Below are 19,548 nucleotides of genomic sequence, written 5' to 3' on the forward strand. Positions count from 1 at the left end.
TCTGTGTAAGACTCTAAATATTCATATCCAATTCCCAGCAGTGCTCCAAAAAAGAAAAATAAACTCATAATCAAGCCGAGACATATCACTCAAAACAGATTACTCACACATATTTGGAGACTGAATATGAAACTAGACAAGGAGAATTATTCTTTTGTATTGTGCGGCATCCTTGGGTCCTTTGAAAGCCTCTCCATACTAAATTTATTGTCATTATTGTTATTATTATCCTAACAGGAATGCTGTTGAGCAGAATAAATTGATGATAGCCTCTATTTTCTGCCATTTCCTTAGCACTCTTACATGAACCTGCTCTAGATGCAGTAATTTGTCATGTCAGTGTGGTTTTGACCTTTCCAGACCTCGTACTGCCTGCTTGTAATCACTCTGATCAAAGAACAGTACTCACAGAAAGTGACTCTGGATAAGACCAGGAGGATAAAATAAGTTATTCATTTTCAAACCTGCATTACTTTCAATGTTCCTGCCACCACACCAATCATTTCTAATCATAATTTACATCACTGTCAATGATCCCCCTCTGAGTTTGCAGGGACCGCTGCTCTCCAATAAAATGTAACAATCATGAATTAATTTTTCCATTTTTAGCCTCACAGCCAGCACGGCTCTCCACTGCTTTAGTCCAGACTGAAATATCTCAGCAGCTATTGGATGGATTGCCATTTAACTTGGTACAGACATCCATGAATCCCAGACAATGAATTCTAATGACTTGGTCCATGTCTAATGACTTGATCACTAACTTATCCTCTAGCACTACCATGAGGATTACATTTGTGATTCTGAGTGAAATAGGCTACCTCAACAACTACTAGATAAAGTGACGTGAAATGTGGCAGATTCATGTCTCCTTCAGGATGAATATGTTTGGTGACTTTTGCCATCAGGTCAAAATTTGGTTTGTAGTCAAGTACTAGTAAAACTAATGTCATACCTATTTGTGTTAAGCACAAATGAGCAAATATTAGAATGCTAACATGCTACATGGTAAACATCAAACTTGCTAAACATCAGTATGTTAGCTATGCTAATTGTGAACATGTTAGCATGCTAAAGTTATCACAGTTGATAGCATGGTTGTAAACTCTTTGCTGTGTTTCAAATTGCGCACTCCTGTACTTACACTTAATATTTTAAGTGCATACGTGTATTCACATCGAGAAGTATGGAAAATTGTAGTAAGTTGAGTGTGGAACTATGGATACTTTTCACCCTCAATTGTCGCATTATACAAAAATAGGTTATACATAATGTAGGTGTTTTTTTTGCATTAGCATCACTATACTGTTGTTAATTAAGTAGTCTGTGATGATTTGGCACACTGAACAATAACGTAAATCCTAACACTGGCTTGCTAAGTAGCTAATCTTAATTTCCGGTAAGTGCATATCAGCCGTGTTATTTGAGAGAGTACTACCCTGTTGAAATTCGCACACTACGCAAGTAAGTACATAGTGCATACAGTGTACTACACAGAAGTGTAGGCTACTATTTGAGACACAGTGTTAGGATGTTTAAACGGTCTGCATAGTGAAAGTGAATGTGTTAGTCTTGTTAAATACTAAACATGCTGAACATGATCTAATTGCATCTTATTTTCCCTTCTACAGAGTGAATTTTTAGTTTATTAATGTGCCTAATCAGTGTTTTTAGCATGTGGTGTTAAAGCAGAGGGTGATGTATCATTCTCAAACTTTTATGAGATATAACATTCAGGCAAAACAAGCAGATGCACTATGTCACACAGCCAAAGCCTTACATTCAATGAGTGAGCCAAATGTTTTGATCATAAAGTCGTTAAATTGATCACTAGACAAGCTGCATCACAATCTGTCACACTCAGCTCGAATGAAGACAGTGAATGACTTATCACACTGTACATGTGTTTTGAAGTCATTAATCAGAGCAGCAATTCACACATGTCAGGAAAAACTGAAAATGTTAGGAAAAATTGTGTATTTTAGGATGTTGAGCCAGTTTTGATATGTTCCACCTGCTTCACAAATAGCAGACATAAAACAGAGAGGCACATTTGACATAAAGGGGAACCCACTGATGTCAGCTGTCTAAACTAATAAACATCAATGTTGCCTGCCACATTCAAACTCATATTCAACCCTGCTTTTGAAAATAGAGCTATATCTGCTGCAGCAAATTTATAGTCCGTCTAAAATTCAGACAAAGGTGATTTTGGATGTGGCTTCTCCCACAAAATGCGAACCATTCCACCTTGTTGATGCAACAGTTATAACTACTGCAGTTATTATTGTATTGTATTATTGCGGGGGCATCCTTTTATCACCTGTAGCCCCTAAAGATGAATCATAAATGATAATATTATCAAAAAGTCCCAGAGTTAGAATATAAGAACTATTCCGTGGATACCTAAAACGCCCAACCAACAGGTTATGAGAAGACAAAACTAACAGGACAACAGAGACAGATGCTCCTACAATTTCATTATCAGCTCTGTGTGTGGGACGCCACGTAGGTTGGCTGTCGCAGTGCACCGATCACCTCTGATTAATATCCCCCTTGGTCGAACCGAGCCAATGACATCATTGCTACTAAGATACACTTGTAAGTCTTTACCTCCTACCCAGAGTGCATTGAGGTGGGGTGTGAAAATCACTGGGACCGCCGCAGGTATTAGACATACAGCTGCTGTTGTAATTAAAAACCGCCCCCCTTTAAACAAAGCACCCAGAATACAGATGAACAACCTCAAACTCTCCTTCTGTACTTAACGATAACGCACCCAACTTTCACACCACTTTACAACTCCACCACGAATCGCAGCAACAAAACATGTGTCTGAGTCAAACAACAGCCGGTGTAACAAGCAGCCATCATGTCGCCCCTCTTTCCCCAACATCTGCTCTCTGCAACCTGGACCGTTTAGCCCTCAGCCCACCGGGCTGCATGCTAAAGTAAGCCTGCGCTGTGTTATCATCAGTGTGGGCAGTCATGCAGGAAATGACTGGCTAGCCTGGCCTCTGCTAATACAACACCAGTTCCTACACTGGCTGGAAGGCAGGCAGGCTGGGACCAGATGTAATCACTCCCAAGATAGCGGTGGGAGGTAGACGAGGGGAGAAGGAGGAGATGTTAAAAAGAGGGATACTGTGTATATGTGCTAGTTTAAGAGTGCTCCGTACTCACACACATGCTCACGTAAACCTGTGTGGTTGGCGGGCGGTAATATGCAGCTTGCAGAGACTGCCAGGTACAGTAATGGCCTGGAGGCTTGTGTGTGTGTGTGTGAGTGCATGCATGTGTGTGAATTCAAAAACACCCCAAGGCAAGAGGAGGTGAATCTCCAGATGCATCACCTGGAGGCTTCCCCCTCCTTCGCCTTTCACTCTCGCTCTCTGCAGACTCACAGCTGCTCTCTCTTGACTTAATCCGGTCTCTGAGACGGACGCCTCACTCCATTACAAAGCTTCAAGAGGACTGAACAAGCACAAATATTAAAATCGTGTTCCATAAATTGTGTCGCTCTCAAATTTTGCACTCAATGCCTCAGTCGCCTCAAAGCTTGAAAATCCCCCAGGTACCTCTGTAAGCTCTCCTCTGATCCTATTTGGAGATGATTTGATAGTTGAAACAAGTAAGGGATCTTAGTTTTCACTTGGATTCACATATTCTTGCTATTTTGGGAGACATAAAATTAATTTTACTCTGAGGTTATATTCCAGGCTCTTCCAAAACAGCAAACATATTTTATAAAGCTACCTGGACTTGCAAACTGAGACAGTGATGGACTCCCTGACAACACAATAAGCTTGTTCTGGGGGAATTGACTCTTGTGGGCGAAGGTCCAGCTCACAGGTTTTCTTTCAAATGCAGGGAACAAGGAGGATCTGTGAGTACAGTTTAAAATCAGTCGAGGTCTCACATTGTGATCATATAGGAATAAAATGAACGTGTTGTATTTCTCCCTCTTCTCACTTTGTACAGATTCTGCTAAAATGGCAAAGAACACAGCATCACAGCTACAACTGGGTTGGGGCCATAAGTCATGGACCACAAGACAGTGAGTGGCTGGAGAAAGATCAACCCATATTTAATGCCATCTCCCTACCATATGCAACCACCTGCTGAAAAAAATGACGCAACATTTACATTAACTACATCTTATGTTGGGTAAACATGACATATCTAAACTGAAGAAATAAGCAAAAATAAAAATAAAAATTGGTGTATTAAATCAGTTTTTTAGGTTCATGACAGTCAAAAAGTCATTAACTGAGCAAGTAATAGAAAGATCTGTCATTTTTAATTATACATCTCAGACCTCAACTGCGACTGGTATCTGACAGTACTGGTAAGGAGCTGGTTAAAAAAACTGATTTTAGGACCGAAAAACAAAGAATTTTGAGCCACTTTAGTGTCAAGGAGTATAATAACGATTTCACAGTTATGAAAATGAATGAAAATTTCTAATTCTAATATCTAATTTGTGACATTTTTTTAAGAGGTGGCAGTGGAGACAACCAAGCGTGGTAATATTTGGGCTTTCACGTTTTCTGACGAAATAGCAATAACTCCAAAAAAGCTCCTGTTGCTTGAGAGCTCAAAAATTAATCAGATGGGAATCTACACCTCGCTGAAGCGCTTTCCCTCCTCAGCCACGTTTTTCCATATTTATCTCTGGTAAAGGGGCGGACGCGATGACACCCAGCAGGCTCTGGCATTCAGCGGGATGATTAAAACGTTCATTAACACCGATCCGTCCAGGTGATGAAATCTGTCACACACCCCTGCTGCGCCCACATGGATAGCGCTCGCGTGATTTGACGCCGTAGACACCCGTAGACACCCGTAGACACGCAAACACACGCACACACGGGCGTAACACAGGTGTAACACTCGGGCGTTGACCACCTGGCCCCACCTGTGACAAACATAATAGGATGTCACCTCTATTGTGCCAGGTAAATAAACAGTGTCTGCTGAAGTAATTGTCATGTACACACACAAACAGACCACCCTCTGCTGATTAAATGAAAGTCCCTCACACCTCTGAGCTGGTAAACAGGCCCAATCTGTCGGATTAAGACCTGAGAGGCTCAACAATGTAAGCTGCTTCTCTTGTTATGATCTGAGGCTGTGGCCTGAATGTGTGGGCACAATTAAGCTCAATTCACATAGAGAATGACTCATCATTTGCTCTTTTACAGTCAGCCTACTGGGGCCTAAATAACTTTATAACACAAACCACTTACACGCCAGTTACAATAGTTTCATACCCACCTACAGCCGCTAATGCACAGTTTAATTTAGACCTCTCACACACATTCACACACACACGTCCATACGCACCATGTCTCGATTAATCTAGAAAGTCACAGCTAACACACATACAGTATATGAACATGCACATTGGCCCTGACAAAACACATACCTATACAACTTTGTTTATTAGTAATGGCTCCCCTCTCGCCACTGTGACCTGCTTTTCTCACATTAACCCCCGAACACACTCAGCTACTCATTAGTCAACAAGTAATAAAAATCCACCCCCATAAGAACCAACACACACACACATACACACACACACACAAACCATACTGCTGGTTTTAACAAAGATAGGTCAGCTCCGAAAAAGCAATATGAACAAAGTTTTTATTAAAAATGCAAACACACCTTCACTCAATAGGTTTGTGCTCATAAACAAAACCAGAGGACACATGCACATACACACACACACACACACACACACACACACACACACACACACATAAAGCTGACACCTCAGAGCAAGATGCCTGACCTCCCCGAGGCCTCACAAGGACAGAGCGGAGCGCGCACTGGGACAATAAACGCAGATCTATGGGTGTAATGAATAAGTTACACACTCCTATTAGGGCAGGCAGGGGTGACAAATGCTTCTCATTCACTCATTAGGCTACTGGCTGTCGGAGGAGAAGCAGGAGAGACCAAGGCGCAGCAAGGGAAGCTTATTGGGTTTTAAACGGCCGTGTAATCCATTTCCTTATTGGAGATGAATAAGCTCCTGTCCGCAGCAGGTTTATTTATGGATGAATTAAACACGTACGCAGCGACAGGGAAAAGCAGAATGAATCAAAGCGCGGGGTCTGCCACTGTACGCGTCCGATCAACACAGGAGAGTGTTAAAACATCGAATATGAATCACAAAAACTGCAGGAGAGATTGAAGAAATGGAAACGCAGAGTGTACAAAAACATATATCTTTGAACGAAGAAGTTATTTTCAGTTAAGTCCAGAGGGATGGATTAAAACGATGCTCTGATCTGTTAAATCTAACTGAAGCTTTAGATGTGAAAATGGCTTCTTTTTTTTATCAGGTCAAATAAAAAAAAGGGGTGAGAATGGTTGGAACAAACAAATCATCTATTCTATTTTTCTTCATATCTCAAGGTCACGCCTTTACCATTTTTACCCTTTCCACACACAGAAAATGAGCATTAATGCAACAGAATAATGCACCGCCGTGATAAAAAAAAAAGAGAGGTAATAGAGGTATCACAGAGCCCCTTGATAAGAAAATGGAAGAGAGGGACTAACTTGCCCTCTGACCCTTCGTGGATCTCCTCCAGTCTACTCGGCATGCCCGGCCAGCACTTAACAGGTTAATAACTCTTGATCTCTATCCACCCGCTGGCAGGCCAATCTTTTTAATATATACGGCACTGCAGGACAATTTCAGCTGACCGCTTGCAGCAATCACACATCTTAGCACGATGAAACTCGTTTCCCCCAGGTTCAGTGACTACCCCCTCCAACCTCAACCCCCCACCCCTACCCCAGAGCATCAATCTCTCCGGGTGAAGCAGTCAGTCAAAAGCCAGCCGGTCAACCAGCCAGACATTAAAAGTGCCCCAGGGAAGAATGAAACGCCTCACAGCATTATCACCTAAGAGTCAAAGAGCTTCACTGTGGGCGAGACAGCAATGCTTCTTTTGTTTTTTTTTTCCTGTCATTGCCCTTATTTCCAATCTTGACCCCTTATCATTGCATCAACGGACTTCACACACCAGCAAGCTATCCTTAAGCCCTTTGACTTCTCTCAAGGTCTGGTTTGCTGAAATGTAAGAACTCAGTTTGTTTGGTTGCAACTTGTGATTTAAAAAAAGCCAAGATATTATAATGTATTCTAAAACTGTTTCAGAATCAACACAAATATTTTTAAAAAAGGATTTCCCTTCAGGTTGTGAGCTGCTGATCATTGACTGGACTTGAGGTCACCAAGGATCCCCGCAGTTCCTAGCATCAGAGACCTGAGCAGGAACTGAACCGAATGACATAGAGGCAAGGTGTTGCTGTATTCCCACCTCAGTCAAGGATCTATGTGTCAGCACAAGTTATTAGTCACAGCAGATCCAGCTCTGATCATGTGTTACATTAGTGTTTTCTCTCAAGTTATCTCTAATTTTCAACTTTTTATTATCTTGGTATACTCTGTGCACACAACATCTATTACATGACTGTCCATCAACGAAGAGGCATCACTCCTCTGTTGCCCTCCCCGAGGTTTCTTCCTTTTTCCCTATTAAAAAGATATTTTCAGGGAGTGTTTTTCCTAATTAAAATCGAGGGTCTAAAGAGAGAGGATTATACATTTGTGATTTGTAATATTGGACTATATAAATTAAAAATGACTCATCTTAACTTGCGCCTGTTGGTATAAACCTCATTTTGAACTGAATCCAGTCTGACTCCCTTTGAAGATTTCAGATGGGGTCCAAATTGAAAGACCTCTAACATTAGAGAGTGATGCAGGACGCTGAGGCACACTGATAAAGCTGGGTGAATAATACAGTAACACTTTCGAGTGTGACTTTATCATATCTGACAATGGTCTGAAAGCTAAATCATAATTAACTTGCACCATCAACATCAGTGCATTGTGGAAAGTTTGCCTGAAATGTATTGCACAGCTTTGACCTCCTTGGAGGATCTGCAAAAAATCTAGAATGCAGAGCACTTATATACATTACAGTTATAATAAAACATATACTGCTCTTTCAGGGCCAGATTTACTGTGTTTGCACAAACCTTCGAGAATCTTCGAGACCCACAAAAATCGTGTAAAACTGGGTTAGTGTGTGACAGTGTGTGTGTGAGTGTGTGAGTGTATGTGTGATATAATTCTGCATGTGCTGCTCGGTGTGTCTCTCAGGAGATTTCTCTTTATCTGACTCTGCCTAACAGTAAACATGACTGTCACTGTTACACTACAACTCCTCTGGGGCTTAACTAATGGCCCCCTCTTAATGACACACTCATACAGTCGCACAAAGACACACACACACATACGCACACACACACCTCTTTAAAGCACTTTAAACATACGTCTCACTTTGACATTGCATGGATGGGATCTGCGCTAATGTGACATGTAAGATAAACGTCTTTGACTATAACGGCAGGTTTTCTAAATGGATTCGTGCATGTACGTAATCCGCATTCATATAAAAGAACGCACGGTAACACAAACTGAAAGTATAAGTAGGAAGGGGGGAAATCCCTCAAACAAACAGAATTAGAAGGTATCACGCAGGAAACAATAATTATCGCTCCTCTGAAACAGAGAGAAAGGAGAAACGTCTTTTGTGGGATGTCAGTGGGGCTGACAGCGCCTGAGGAGCGTTCGAGAGATCACGTCTGCGGCGCTATCATTAGACAGGAGAGGCAGCGCGCTGATCACGGGGAAGCATGCTGACAGCACATGAAAAACGGGCGCTTGTGTATCAATTCGTCCTCGTCTTCTTCGTCTTTTCTTTTCTTTTTTTTTTCCCCTTCCTCCGATTTTTGCTCCCCCTAAACTGCTCACACATTATTCCTCCTCCTCCACTCCCAACACACACGCACATCAGCAGACTCTGGTAGTCAACATCAAAGTATGATGGAACGAGGCACATCATTAGCTGGAGAAGACAGAGGCGAGGGAGGATGAAATCATTTAGACGACGCTGTGGAGAGGGAATTACTACGCCTGTCGGGATGAGGGGAGCGGGGATGGAGGGAGAGGGAAAGACAAGAGGGAGGAAGGAGGGATGAAAAAAAGAGAGGGAAAGGGTACAAATGAACAGAGGATGAAAAGTCAACAAGGCCGAGAAAGATAATGAGTGGCAGTGAGAAAAGAGAAAAAGCAGCAAGGTTCAACAGGTTTGTCAAAACCATGGAGCTGGGTTGGATGATGGCTATTCCCTGATAATACATGTGTGTTTTCATGTGTGTGTGTGTGTGCGTGTGTGCGGGGCCAATCATCTCCTATCCTCAGTGTTCCTCCCTGCCGTGCTCTCCGGTGTCGGCAGGCCAGGCGGCCTTGTTTGACAGGATGAACACAGTAATTGCCAGGAAGCGGAGAGATGAAATGTGGAGCTGTTGTGATGTTTTAAACATGACACCGTTGTAGGCCGAAGTTGCACAGGTCTCTGCCTGCTTAACAAGTGGGGGTAGTCAATGGACCTGACAACGTTATTTGACTCTTTGAACTCAAAACGGGGGAAAAAAAGAAACAGAATAAATAAATCCTGTTCATAAAAACTGTTTTTTCATTGGGTGATGAGGTTTCTTGTGTGTCTATAAGTAAAACATTGACACTTGGGGAGACTGGCTTGTGGTGATACAGTATGTTAAAGGAACTTTAATACTACTTGGATCTAATTTTCATACTTTTGGGCCATTTTTCCATTTGTTAATCTTTACTAACCTAGTGGGAGCAAGTTTAATGCTACAATTTGAGGATACTAATTAAAAGAAAAAGAGATCAGACTGGTTTTAAACAATAAGGAGTAAATGATGGAAAATGGTACAAAAATGTATTAATCAAAGTTTCATTAGATGATATGACGATCAGTGTTGAACAGTAATGTGATTACTTTTTTCACAGTGTAAGAGACTACAATTGGAAATTCAGTAATTATATTACAGCTACTAATGCCACTTTATTTCTTTAACTTTTTGGGAGTCTGTTTGCTTGCCATCTTACAGGGACTTTGCTGGAGGGTTGAACTCAATGTCTTATCTCTACCAAAAGAAGAGAAACTTGTCTCCCACTAACTTTAGCTTTGCTTACACTTAGTCGGTAAACCTGGTTTTGCTCATAGTTGGAGGGTGTTTGTGTCTTCACTGTGTGGACGGGACTGGACGGAAGAAGCTAATATTAGCTGCTGATGGTCAGTAAAGGCCTCCTAACTGTAGACTGGCAGCTTGTTAAAACATAATGTCTTGCTCTCTATTTCTACATGTTAAATACAGAAACAGTGATGTGTGAATGTGAAGGGTATGAAGGATGCTTTAACAATAACAATACTAGTAGTCCTGCATTCAAGATTTTACTGGAATCTATAATAGCACCTCATATTTTATTTATTGATCATATATTTTGTGTGTAAAATCTTAATCTGTTAAGTAACCAGTAACATGATGTAGTAGAATTACAAGTACAGTGTTTCCCTCTGAAATAGAAGGAACATCCCAGTAGAAAGGGAGAAGTATATGGTTTAATAAAATGGGAAAATTTAAGTATGTTCAAATAAACATTCAAATATTGTAATAATAATGAATGGAACATGTGATATAATATAACACACGTAATACTTTAAATGCAGGACTTGTATTGGAGTATTTCTATATTGCAGTATTGTGTTGCAGGAGATTTCTTTTCTTATAGGCTGCTAGCTGACTCGCCTTCTTCCTTGAATGCAGTTTTTTCTTATATTTTCATCATTCTTTTTGTTTCTATGAGAGTTTGGGGTGGGGTGGGGTTGGAGAGTCGGTGTTCCCCATCATGAAACAAATGAGTCTATGCAACAGGGAAACGTTAGTAACTGTGGCGCCCGCTAGTTGTTTCAGGGGGAGCAACAAAAAAGCAGATCACCTTCAGGAGTTTTACGATTGCTTTAGTTTTCCTCTTTGTTTTCTCTTTTGAAATGTGCACTGTGATAAATCTGTTCCAATGTTTGATGTAGTGCTGAATCACATTTTACCTCCAGTTTCTGCCTCTTGAGCAACGTGTGAGTCAACTTGTGCAGAGACAATGCAGCTCCTCATATAGTGATGCAATAGTCTATTTATCTGTAGATAGTACAATAAAGTAGAATAGAAATATAATCCTGTATGTTTCATATCTAAACATCATAATAAATCTACAGCTGTTTAGGGCTCCTATTAGTATGGGGGGCCCCAGGCAGTCTCCTACCTTGCCGAATGGTAAAGCCTGTCCCTGTTTGTTCTCACGGCTTCACTTTCCAAAAATAAAACATCATTACCTAGATATAACAAAATCTACATTTCTCTTTACCTATCTGTCTCACAAAAACATACAAAAACCCCTTCACAAACACATAAACCCTTCGGGGCGTCACAGATAACCGCTCTCTCCTTTTCTATCCCCCAAAATGCAATTAGCCATTATGTGGCCCTCTATAATCTGCCATGTTCATTTTATTTGCCTTTGATACAGCAGGGGCTTATCTCGCCAGTCTTTACACAGAGCACCGCTTACATCCCCCAGGCAATGGGAAAACAAAGTCAAAGTTATCAAATCCACACAAAACTAAAGAAAAAAAAAAAGAAAGAAAAGGGATAAGTCAGAGTGAGAGACACAGAGGGGAAAGATGCTCACTCTGTTTGACAGGACTTCACACCGTTAAAAGGGAGGTTAGTCATATGAGCTCTTGAGAAATGCATCAGAACTGGTCTGGGATGTGGAGGAAACTGATGACCTTATTTTTCTGTGTGTGCATCTGTGAGCATTTCTTTTTGAGAGCAAAATAGATGGACTGGGACAGAGATATGAAATCTAATTTCAGGTCATAATGATGCACAGCGTGTGTATGTGTGTGTGTGTGTGTGTTCTTACCATCATTGCCCTGGCTCCCCTCTCTCTTCAGCATCTGTACCGCCCCCACATACTTCTTCAACTGGACCTTCAGGACTTCATTCTCCCTGCACAAACACACACACATATAAAGATCATATAATAAACAAATACTTTTAATAAAGATGCTATGACTACAGCGTGGAGCTATTTTAATGCTAAATATCCTTACTATAATTCATTAGACTGCATTTAAGATTTTTAGATTTTTATTTGTCACACTCAAGACTTGCACAAAGTAAAAATGGGCACTTTTTTTTGCCCAACAACTCTAGGTGCTGTGACAAGCCAGTGACAAGAAGTTGTTTTCCCTGTTTTATGACAGCATGTGGTGGAAGGAGACGGTGTGAAACTTGTTGTGACACCTTGTCACCTAAGGAACGATGAAAATAAAAACACTTTAAATCTATCCCAGGCGGTCAGACAGATATGTTCACAGAGATGTGACTCGACTCGTCTTTCAAACTGCCTGTGACACAACTGCAGCCAGGCCGGAGATCATCTTCACACCTTCAATTTATTAGCACTTTCCAGGTGGAAAGACACCAAACGTGCATTGACGCACCTGCCACATCCACACCAGCTCTGCAGGTGGACTGAAATATACCCAGCTATGCATCTTCAAACTATACAGGAACATAAGCTACAAACTTAACTTTTGAATGTGGATCCAAACACACAGCAAATATGTGACAGGCAGCCTGGGGAGTAAAATATTAGTCCAAAGTCAAGACACTGATGGATGAAGAGCAAGCAAGCCAAGGTGTATTTAAGCACGTGAACACAAAGTGATGTCCAGAAAAAATGATCATCTGAATTAGGTATAGAAGAACTTAACTGGCCTGCACAGATCCCATACCTCAACCCCACCTCTAGCACCTTGAACTATAACTTACGTCATCAGTACCCAACCTCACTAAAGTTCTTGTGGAAGAAAATCCCTGCAACCAGGACCAATAGACGATGAAGGCTTTTAAGGCAACATTTTAACACCTGATTTGGAAAGAAATGGTCAACAATCACATCTGGGTGTATTGATATAGTGTATTTAATGATAAAGTCAATCGTTTGGCCAGTAGACTTTTATCAAGGCAAGCGTTCGAAAAAATGGCATCAGTCCAAGAAAGTTCTCCCCTGTCTTTTTTTGTGTGCCCCCACCACCCATCTGATATTACAGGAGGCAGCAGTTTGCCTTCTGACCCATGTTTAGCAAGCCGAAGCACAACTGGAAAACTGGATTTCAGTGTTCAGTATCTCAGAGGTGTATTATAAGAGCACCTGTAAATGTAATCCAGACATATCAGATAAAGACACAGTCTGGGTTGAATACACAGGTTAATGCCAGGTGTGAATGGGGTCAGAGTGAGAGCCCAGTTAAGCTACAGCCCTACATAAGCCGTGTTCAGAGCTGTGGTGTGGTGGTGTGCGTCGGTGTGTGTCGGTGTGTGTGTTTTTGGACTATGGATGAGGACGCAAACACAAAGACACAGTGATAAAAAAAACAGAGTGAGAGACAGAGGCAGTCTCTTTACAAGTCGTAACTCGTTGAACATCATCGACTTTGAGGGAGAAATCAATCAGAGTTAGAGTGTGGCTTTTTATGCCCTTGGCAGTTAAATTTAACAGCCTTTGTCTTGCTCCAATGCCAACCTCCCACCCCCCCACCACCCCTCATTCTCCACGGGTGATTTTTGGTGCCCTGCTTATCAGCCCTCATTCCCCACCAACACACGAGGCGCCTGCCGGGAGATCTCCTGAATCCACATGACGAGCTCTCCGAGGAGCCGTCCACGTCGCTGTTATCAGAACCACCCGCTGCCCAGACGCTGTTCCAGCCTGATTAAATTATAGCTAATACACACCACTCGCTCTAAGTGTGTGTGTGTGTTTGTGGAGCAGCTTGGGGAGACACACAGATAATTCTAACTCGTCTCATTTGACTGAGAATGTGCCTGTTGTTGCAGGCAGATTCGAGCCTTTGAACTGGCCTTGATGTGTGCCGCTCAGGTTAAAACGTTTTTTTTAGCGAATGTAGAGCTCTTACTTATTAATATCTCTATCACTTACGCAAATGACCAATTGGCATTTCAGTCATTTGTCATGTGTGTCTCTTTCAGTTAGCTTTTGTCACAGATAGGGAGGAAATATTACGGCATCTTCACAAAGGTGAAACACCAATCTCCATGAGCTCACAAATACAGAATGTGTCCACTTAAAGCTGCACTAATCAATATTTTACAATAAAGAGGACATATCATTCACATTACCAGGTCTCTAAATTGACCCTGGGGATCCACTTGACTATCTTGCATGATTTATGACTTATATTAGCCCTTTATGTAGCACCTCAGTTCAGCCTCTATCTGAAACAGGTCATTTTAGCTCCTGTGTCTTTAAGACCCTCCTCCCGATAAGCCCACTCTGTTGTGATTGGTTAGCTTTTAGAAGCTGCCCCTCGTGCTTTGAAGGCAACATAAACAAACAGCTGTAGGATTTAGTTTCTTTTCTTTTCTCGCAATGGAAACTTCTTAAATACATCCATACATGTTTTAATCAGAATCCGATCCGAAATAAGCAAGTGAACAATGCAAACAACCCACGGAACAAGCCAACAAGGAACAACCTTAACAACAAAAGCCACAGAGGAGACAGCTGTTTGTGGGTATGCATGAAAAATCTGATGTTATGAGAAAAAGTAGAGCCAACATTTTAAACGGCTGCAATTTGCATTTGGTTGCAATCTGCAAACTCACCACTAGATGCCACTAGATTCTACGCACTAGTCCTTAAAGCTTAGGTTTCTTTGTTCTAGTAATGCCACAGATAAATAAAACATAATTACATATGTAATTATTGCATGTATAACGTGTATTAGTTACATAGGCCATATTAACCTATAAGGTGAAAAATGTGTCAATGCTGTGTTTACAGTGTGCTCTGCTGCCCCCAACTGGCCAATAAAGCATGAATGCAGTTTTAAAGACTAATTCAATAAGTATCACAGCAGACATTTGACTTGACTTGAGCAGAGAAAGCACAGGTGTAACTAATAACATTAATTATAGGTCTGCACCAGGACCTCAATGTTATTAATTATACCTGTGATTTTCTGTTGTGTCAAAATGTTGATGTAAAAAGGGTATTTCACTATTACTCCTACTGGTAGCATCTATATTATTGCTGCTTGTGTTTAGTTTTATAATACTGTGCTGTTACTTTTCCAGTTCCATCTCTAAAACTCTACAGCACAATAAACCACAATGTATCTGTACAGTGTTGACAGAGTTATCAATCAGACATATCCACAAAAAACCAGATGCTGAGAATTGAGTCAAACCTGTACCGCTGGCACAGCTACAGCTGCTTCATCAGTCTGTGTTTTTAAAAAGACACTAGAAAACGTTTCCATGCATTGTAATGGGGCACCACACAATCAATTTAGGTAACTACAAGTGCAAGTAGTTCTAGTAATTCAAGAACACTACAGTCTGTTCTGTGGTGCTTGTTCAGAGAATCATTTGTTCACAGCAAATTTTCACTGTGGTGAATAAATGTTTCTCTGAAGGAAAAATACTTTAAGCGATGTCCCTCTGCTGGAGATTGAATTTTTATTTTTTAGCAGCCTGATAATGAGCACATTTTGCTGAATTATTGATCACTCTGATACAACTGAAACTGTTTTCCACTAATGTAATGTGCTTGCTCTTTGCATCATTTAAGACAGAAAACACTGCTTAAAATCAAATATAAAAATAATGTTTCAACAGGAAAAATGTGACCATGTTCAGTCAGTTCTAATGAATGAATCCGGTTTTAAAGGGCTTATTCCAATTACCTTTAAATAAACATTTTTTTGATCAACAGGTGATCTAACTATGTCAGTAAATCACACTGCTTACAGCAAATACACTTACTAAAAGTTACTCACATCGCCTGGAGCATCCCTGGGTTTAATCATGTGTGACTCCTTGCATAACGAGATATTCATATTCCCCACATACCACCTCTTGTATGAAAAGATGTACTTATACAATAACTACACAAAATGATCTGTACCATGATACCACATAATGGAGTCTACCACATCTGTGCAAGACAAAATTCTGACACAGGTATAGATCAAACCTACATTACAATGTGTGTGTGCAATATAAGCGGTCTTGTGGGAAATTAGTGGGAAATGTACACAGGCTGCTGTCAGCTGATATTACTGGAGCTGTCAGTGGGACAATGTAAATAAGGAGGCGGTCTGCAGGTTATGAACACACATTGCTGTTTTATACCTCAAACAACAGCTTCAAATGCACAGCACATTTTCAAATCCAATTCAGAGCAGACTGATAAAACAGGACCTGGAGGTGTAACATACACCGTCTGTGTCCTCTGGTTGTACAGGAGCTCAGGACACCAACATGGTAAATCCAACATTGAGTTTCTGGTTTTCCCCACAACATAAACTTGCTCAACACTAACAGGTGAACTCTCTACCACACGCCTCAACATCCCCAGACATTAATTTTCTTCTTTTTCTATTACATCTAGCCTCTGTGCTTCCATTAATTGTGAACAGAAAATGTTTGAGGTGCTCCAACCAAGGCTCAAAGGCACAGGCTGTTTTTCTTGATGCGTGTCATTTCACCCTCTTAAGAAGATACTTCAATTTATTTTTTACATTTCAATGATTAGTTATTCAGGCTTTTAAGTGTCAGAAAATAGTGAAAATGGCTGAGTCCAATGAGACATCTTTGAATTGCTTGTTTTTTCCAACAAGGAAAATAATCATATAAACACATTTGAGAAGCAGTACCAGAAAAATGTTTGGCACTTTGTTTGAAACTGCCTGAAGCTCAACCAATTATCAAAATTATCCCATTATTTTTAGCCAACCAATGCCTTCTTGTGACCTTTTCACAAACAGGTGTCTATAAACTGTGAGCAGTTCAACCAATGAGTTATCTTCCCTTTTGAAGACAGCTTAATTGAAATGTTTTTTAGAGAGAACTATTAAAATTAGAGTCTGAGCATGTCAAAATCACAAACATTTCTAAAGAAACAAGACTAAGGGTCTACAGCCAAACTAGTGGCTCTGTGAGGCTACCAGGAAAAGCAATGCTTGGAGCTGAATGCTGATTTTAGAATATCTTAGCATATCATGTTAGCATGCTGAGACTCAAACGAAAGTCAATAGTTCTGCAGGCACTTGGTTATTAACTTAAGTATTGGACATTTTTCAAATATACACCTGAGGATTGCACAAAATGAGAAATCAAAGGTTCAGCCTGCCAAATGTCATGACAAGCCATCCAAACTTTGAGACACTTCACTTAAAAACAAAAATGTCAACATTATGGTGGCACTAGACGGTGCTTAAGGGGATCACTAAAGTCATTCCTACACATCATCTTGTGACCATGAATATCTGAATAGAATTTCATGCCAGTCCATCCAATAGTTGTCAAGATATTTCAGTTTGGACCAAAGTGGGGACCGACCAACCGACCAACCTTGGGCATCATTTGGGCAGAATAAATGTTGTGTACTTGTTCTTTCCTATCTTGTTAATCCTCGTGACCTCCTTTTATTTATTTTGTGACTCTTTGGGGGACCCTAACCCTCAGGGTGAGAACCCCTGGATTGATAAACTAATTTTCTCAGCACTATCTGATGTATACCATATACAGTATGTGGCTTAACTGAGCAATTGGAAGCAGTTCTCAGTTTCTACATGGCAAAGGCAAACATGAGTAATGTTTTCCTTTGCCAGTGAGTAACCTGTCTGGCCTACACAGTATTGCGTCCATATATTTGAATGGTATAATACTATTAGCTTAAATACCATCTTTGGCTGCAATCCTAGATTAATGGGCTGCATTCACTTCCTCAACGCCTTTGGCTAGTCCATCACTGAAACAACTCACAGTAGTGGACGAGCATTATTCAGACCCACAGGACAGAACCTGAATGATGGATGCCAAACACAACTAAAATTTCGAAGTCTTCTAGGAGTAACGACACTGTATAATATTCTCGACCCCAAAACTGTTGCAATAAACTGCAGCTTTGGCACTCTGTTAATGCTTTGCAATTGAGAGTGACCCATTAAGTTGTTTGATGCTTTGCTTCTGGTGAATGTTGGATCGTTGCAAATGTTGAGTGTTTGAAACTAATCTGAAACTGTGTGTGTCTTCTCCACCTTAAGGGAGGGTAAAGTTTTAAATGAGTCTGGCGAAAGAGAAATACTTGCTCTGCATCTCTGCTGCGGAAACTGCATCCTTCGTCCAGTTGATATGGGACCAGCTAAAAACTGCTTTCTCTTTAAGGGCCATAGCCTGACCCAGAAACGCTGTTAGTGTGGATGTCGACTCTCAGCCTTTTAACTACGTTGGTCAATACAAATGTTGAAGTCATTTCATCTTCTTCCATTTGAGAGACAAGTGTGAAGACAGATGAACAGTGTTTGTGTATGAGAAGATAGATGTATGAAAGAGTTTGTGATTGTGGTGTGCACAAAAAACAGCGAGAGAGGCTGTGTGCCTTAGAGATAGATTTAAAGAAACGGTTATTGTTTTGTGTGGAAATAAAGGAGATGGTGAGAGAGCGGGAAACTGTTAGAGATAAAAATAATAATAATTGTTAATAATTTGCGTGAAAGAGAGAAAGTTTGAGTGTGTTTTAGAGAAAGCAAATAACAAACTAATTGAGAGAGAGGGGAAGGACTGAGTATCTCATCATTTGGTAGCCCACTGATTAAGACGCATGCAGTCTAGCATGCAGACCCTTGTTCCATGTGATCATTCCACTATCCCTGCAATAAAAGAATGATGAAAGGACCCCCCATGGCCCTAGGGTGATTTTTTTTGTTTATATTCTCTCCACCACTTTCTTTATTATTTCTGTACTTGGTATTCTTAATGTGCAATAAACGCAGTTGAATTGACTGTTCTTCACATACTGTCTGGTGTTGTTTGGATATAGTAAATGAGAGGTACAAAGACTCCTTTAGAAAGGCAGCTCAGTCACTGGGAAATGCTCCTGAGTGCAATTTACTGCTTAGCCTCAACTCAACTTCAAGCATACACTCTCGTGTCACACTTCCAAAGGCTCAATGCCCAGAGTTGTATAAACACACACACACACACACGCACACATACGTATCCACACACAGGCACAACAAGGCTACGGGGTGCAGAGCAGGGTCGTTAAAACTTCAGAATTGAAGGGAAATGAACCACCTGGGTAGAGTGACATAATTGACTTCCCAAAGAAAGAAAACAGCGCGCCTAAACACTCTCAACAAGTAAACTAGGCAAACTTCACAGCCGCTCTCTCTGCCACTTCTTAGATCAGCCGTACCAGACTGCCTGGAGAAAAGACAGTAGTTCTGCCAGCTAAGAAAAAGGCATCTGCTCCCATTTCTTTTGTGTGTGTGTGTGTGTGTGTGTGTGTGTGTGTGTGTGTGTGTGTGTGTGTGTGTGTGTGTGTGTGTGTGTGTGTGTGTGTGTGTGTGTGTGTCCGCCTGTCTCCAACCACCCCCTCTCCCAGTGACGAGGTACCACTTCCTGGCCCAGTCCCACTCGACTGGCCGCCTTCCCGTCTTCCTGCTGCGAGAGGCCTGCTTTCTGCTCTGCCAACTGATGTCTAAAAAGGGGGAC

The 19,548-nt window shown here is 41.1% G+C and overlaps 1 protein-coding gene across 1 annotated transcript in view; it reads right to left on the bottom strand.

The window, feature by feature from the left end:
* Positions 1 to 19,548, bottom strand: part of snx29 (sorting nexin 29) — a 141,358-nt gene that overhangs the window by 95,854 nt on the left and 25,956 nt on the right. Inside the window, exon 14 of the mRNA XM_053340905.1 lies at positions 11,879 to 11,964. Within this exon, the coding sequence (XP_053196880.1) occupies positions 11,879 to 11,964 (86 nt within the window). The remainder of the gene's footprint in view (positions 1 to 11,878; positions 11,965 to 19,548) is intronic.

This window comes from Scomber japonicus, chromosome 20 (genome assembly GCF_027409825.1).
Source record: "Scomber japonicus isolate fScoJap1 chromosome 20, fScoJap1.pri, whole genome shotgun sequence".
NCBI classification, from domain to species: domain Eukaryota; kingdom Metazoa; phylum Chordata; class Actinopteri; order Scombriformes; family Scombridae; genus Scomber; species Scomber japonicus.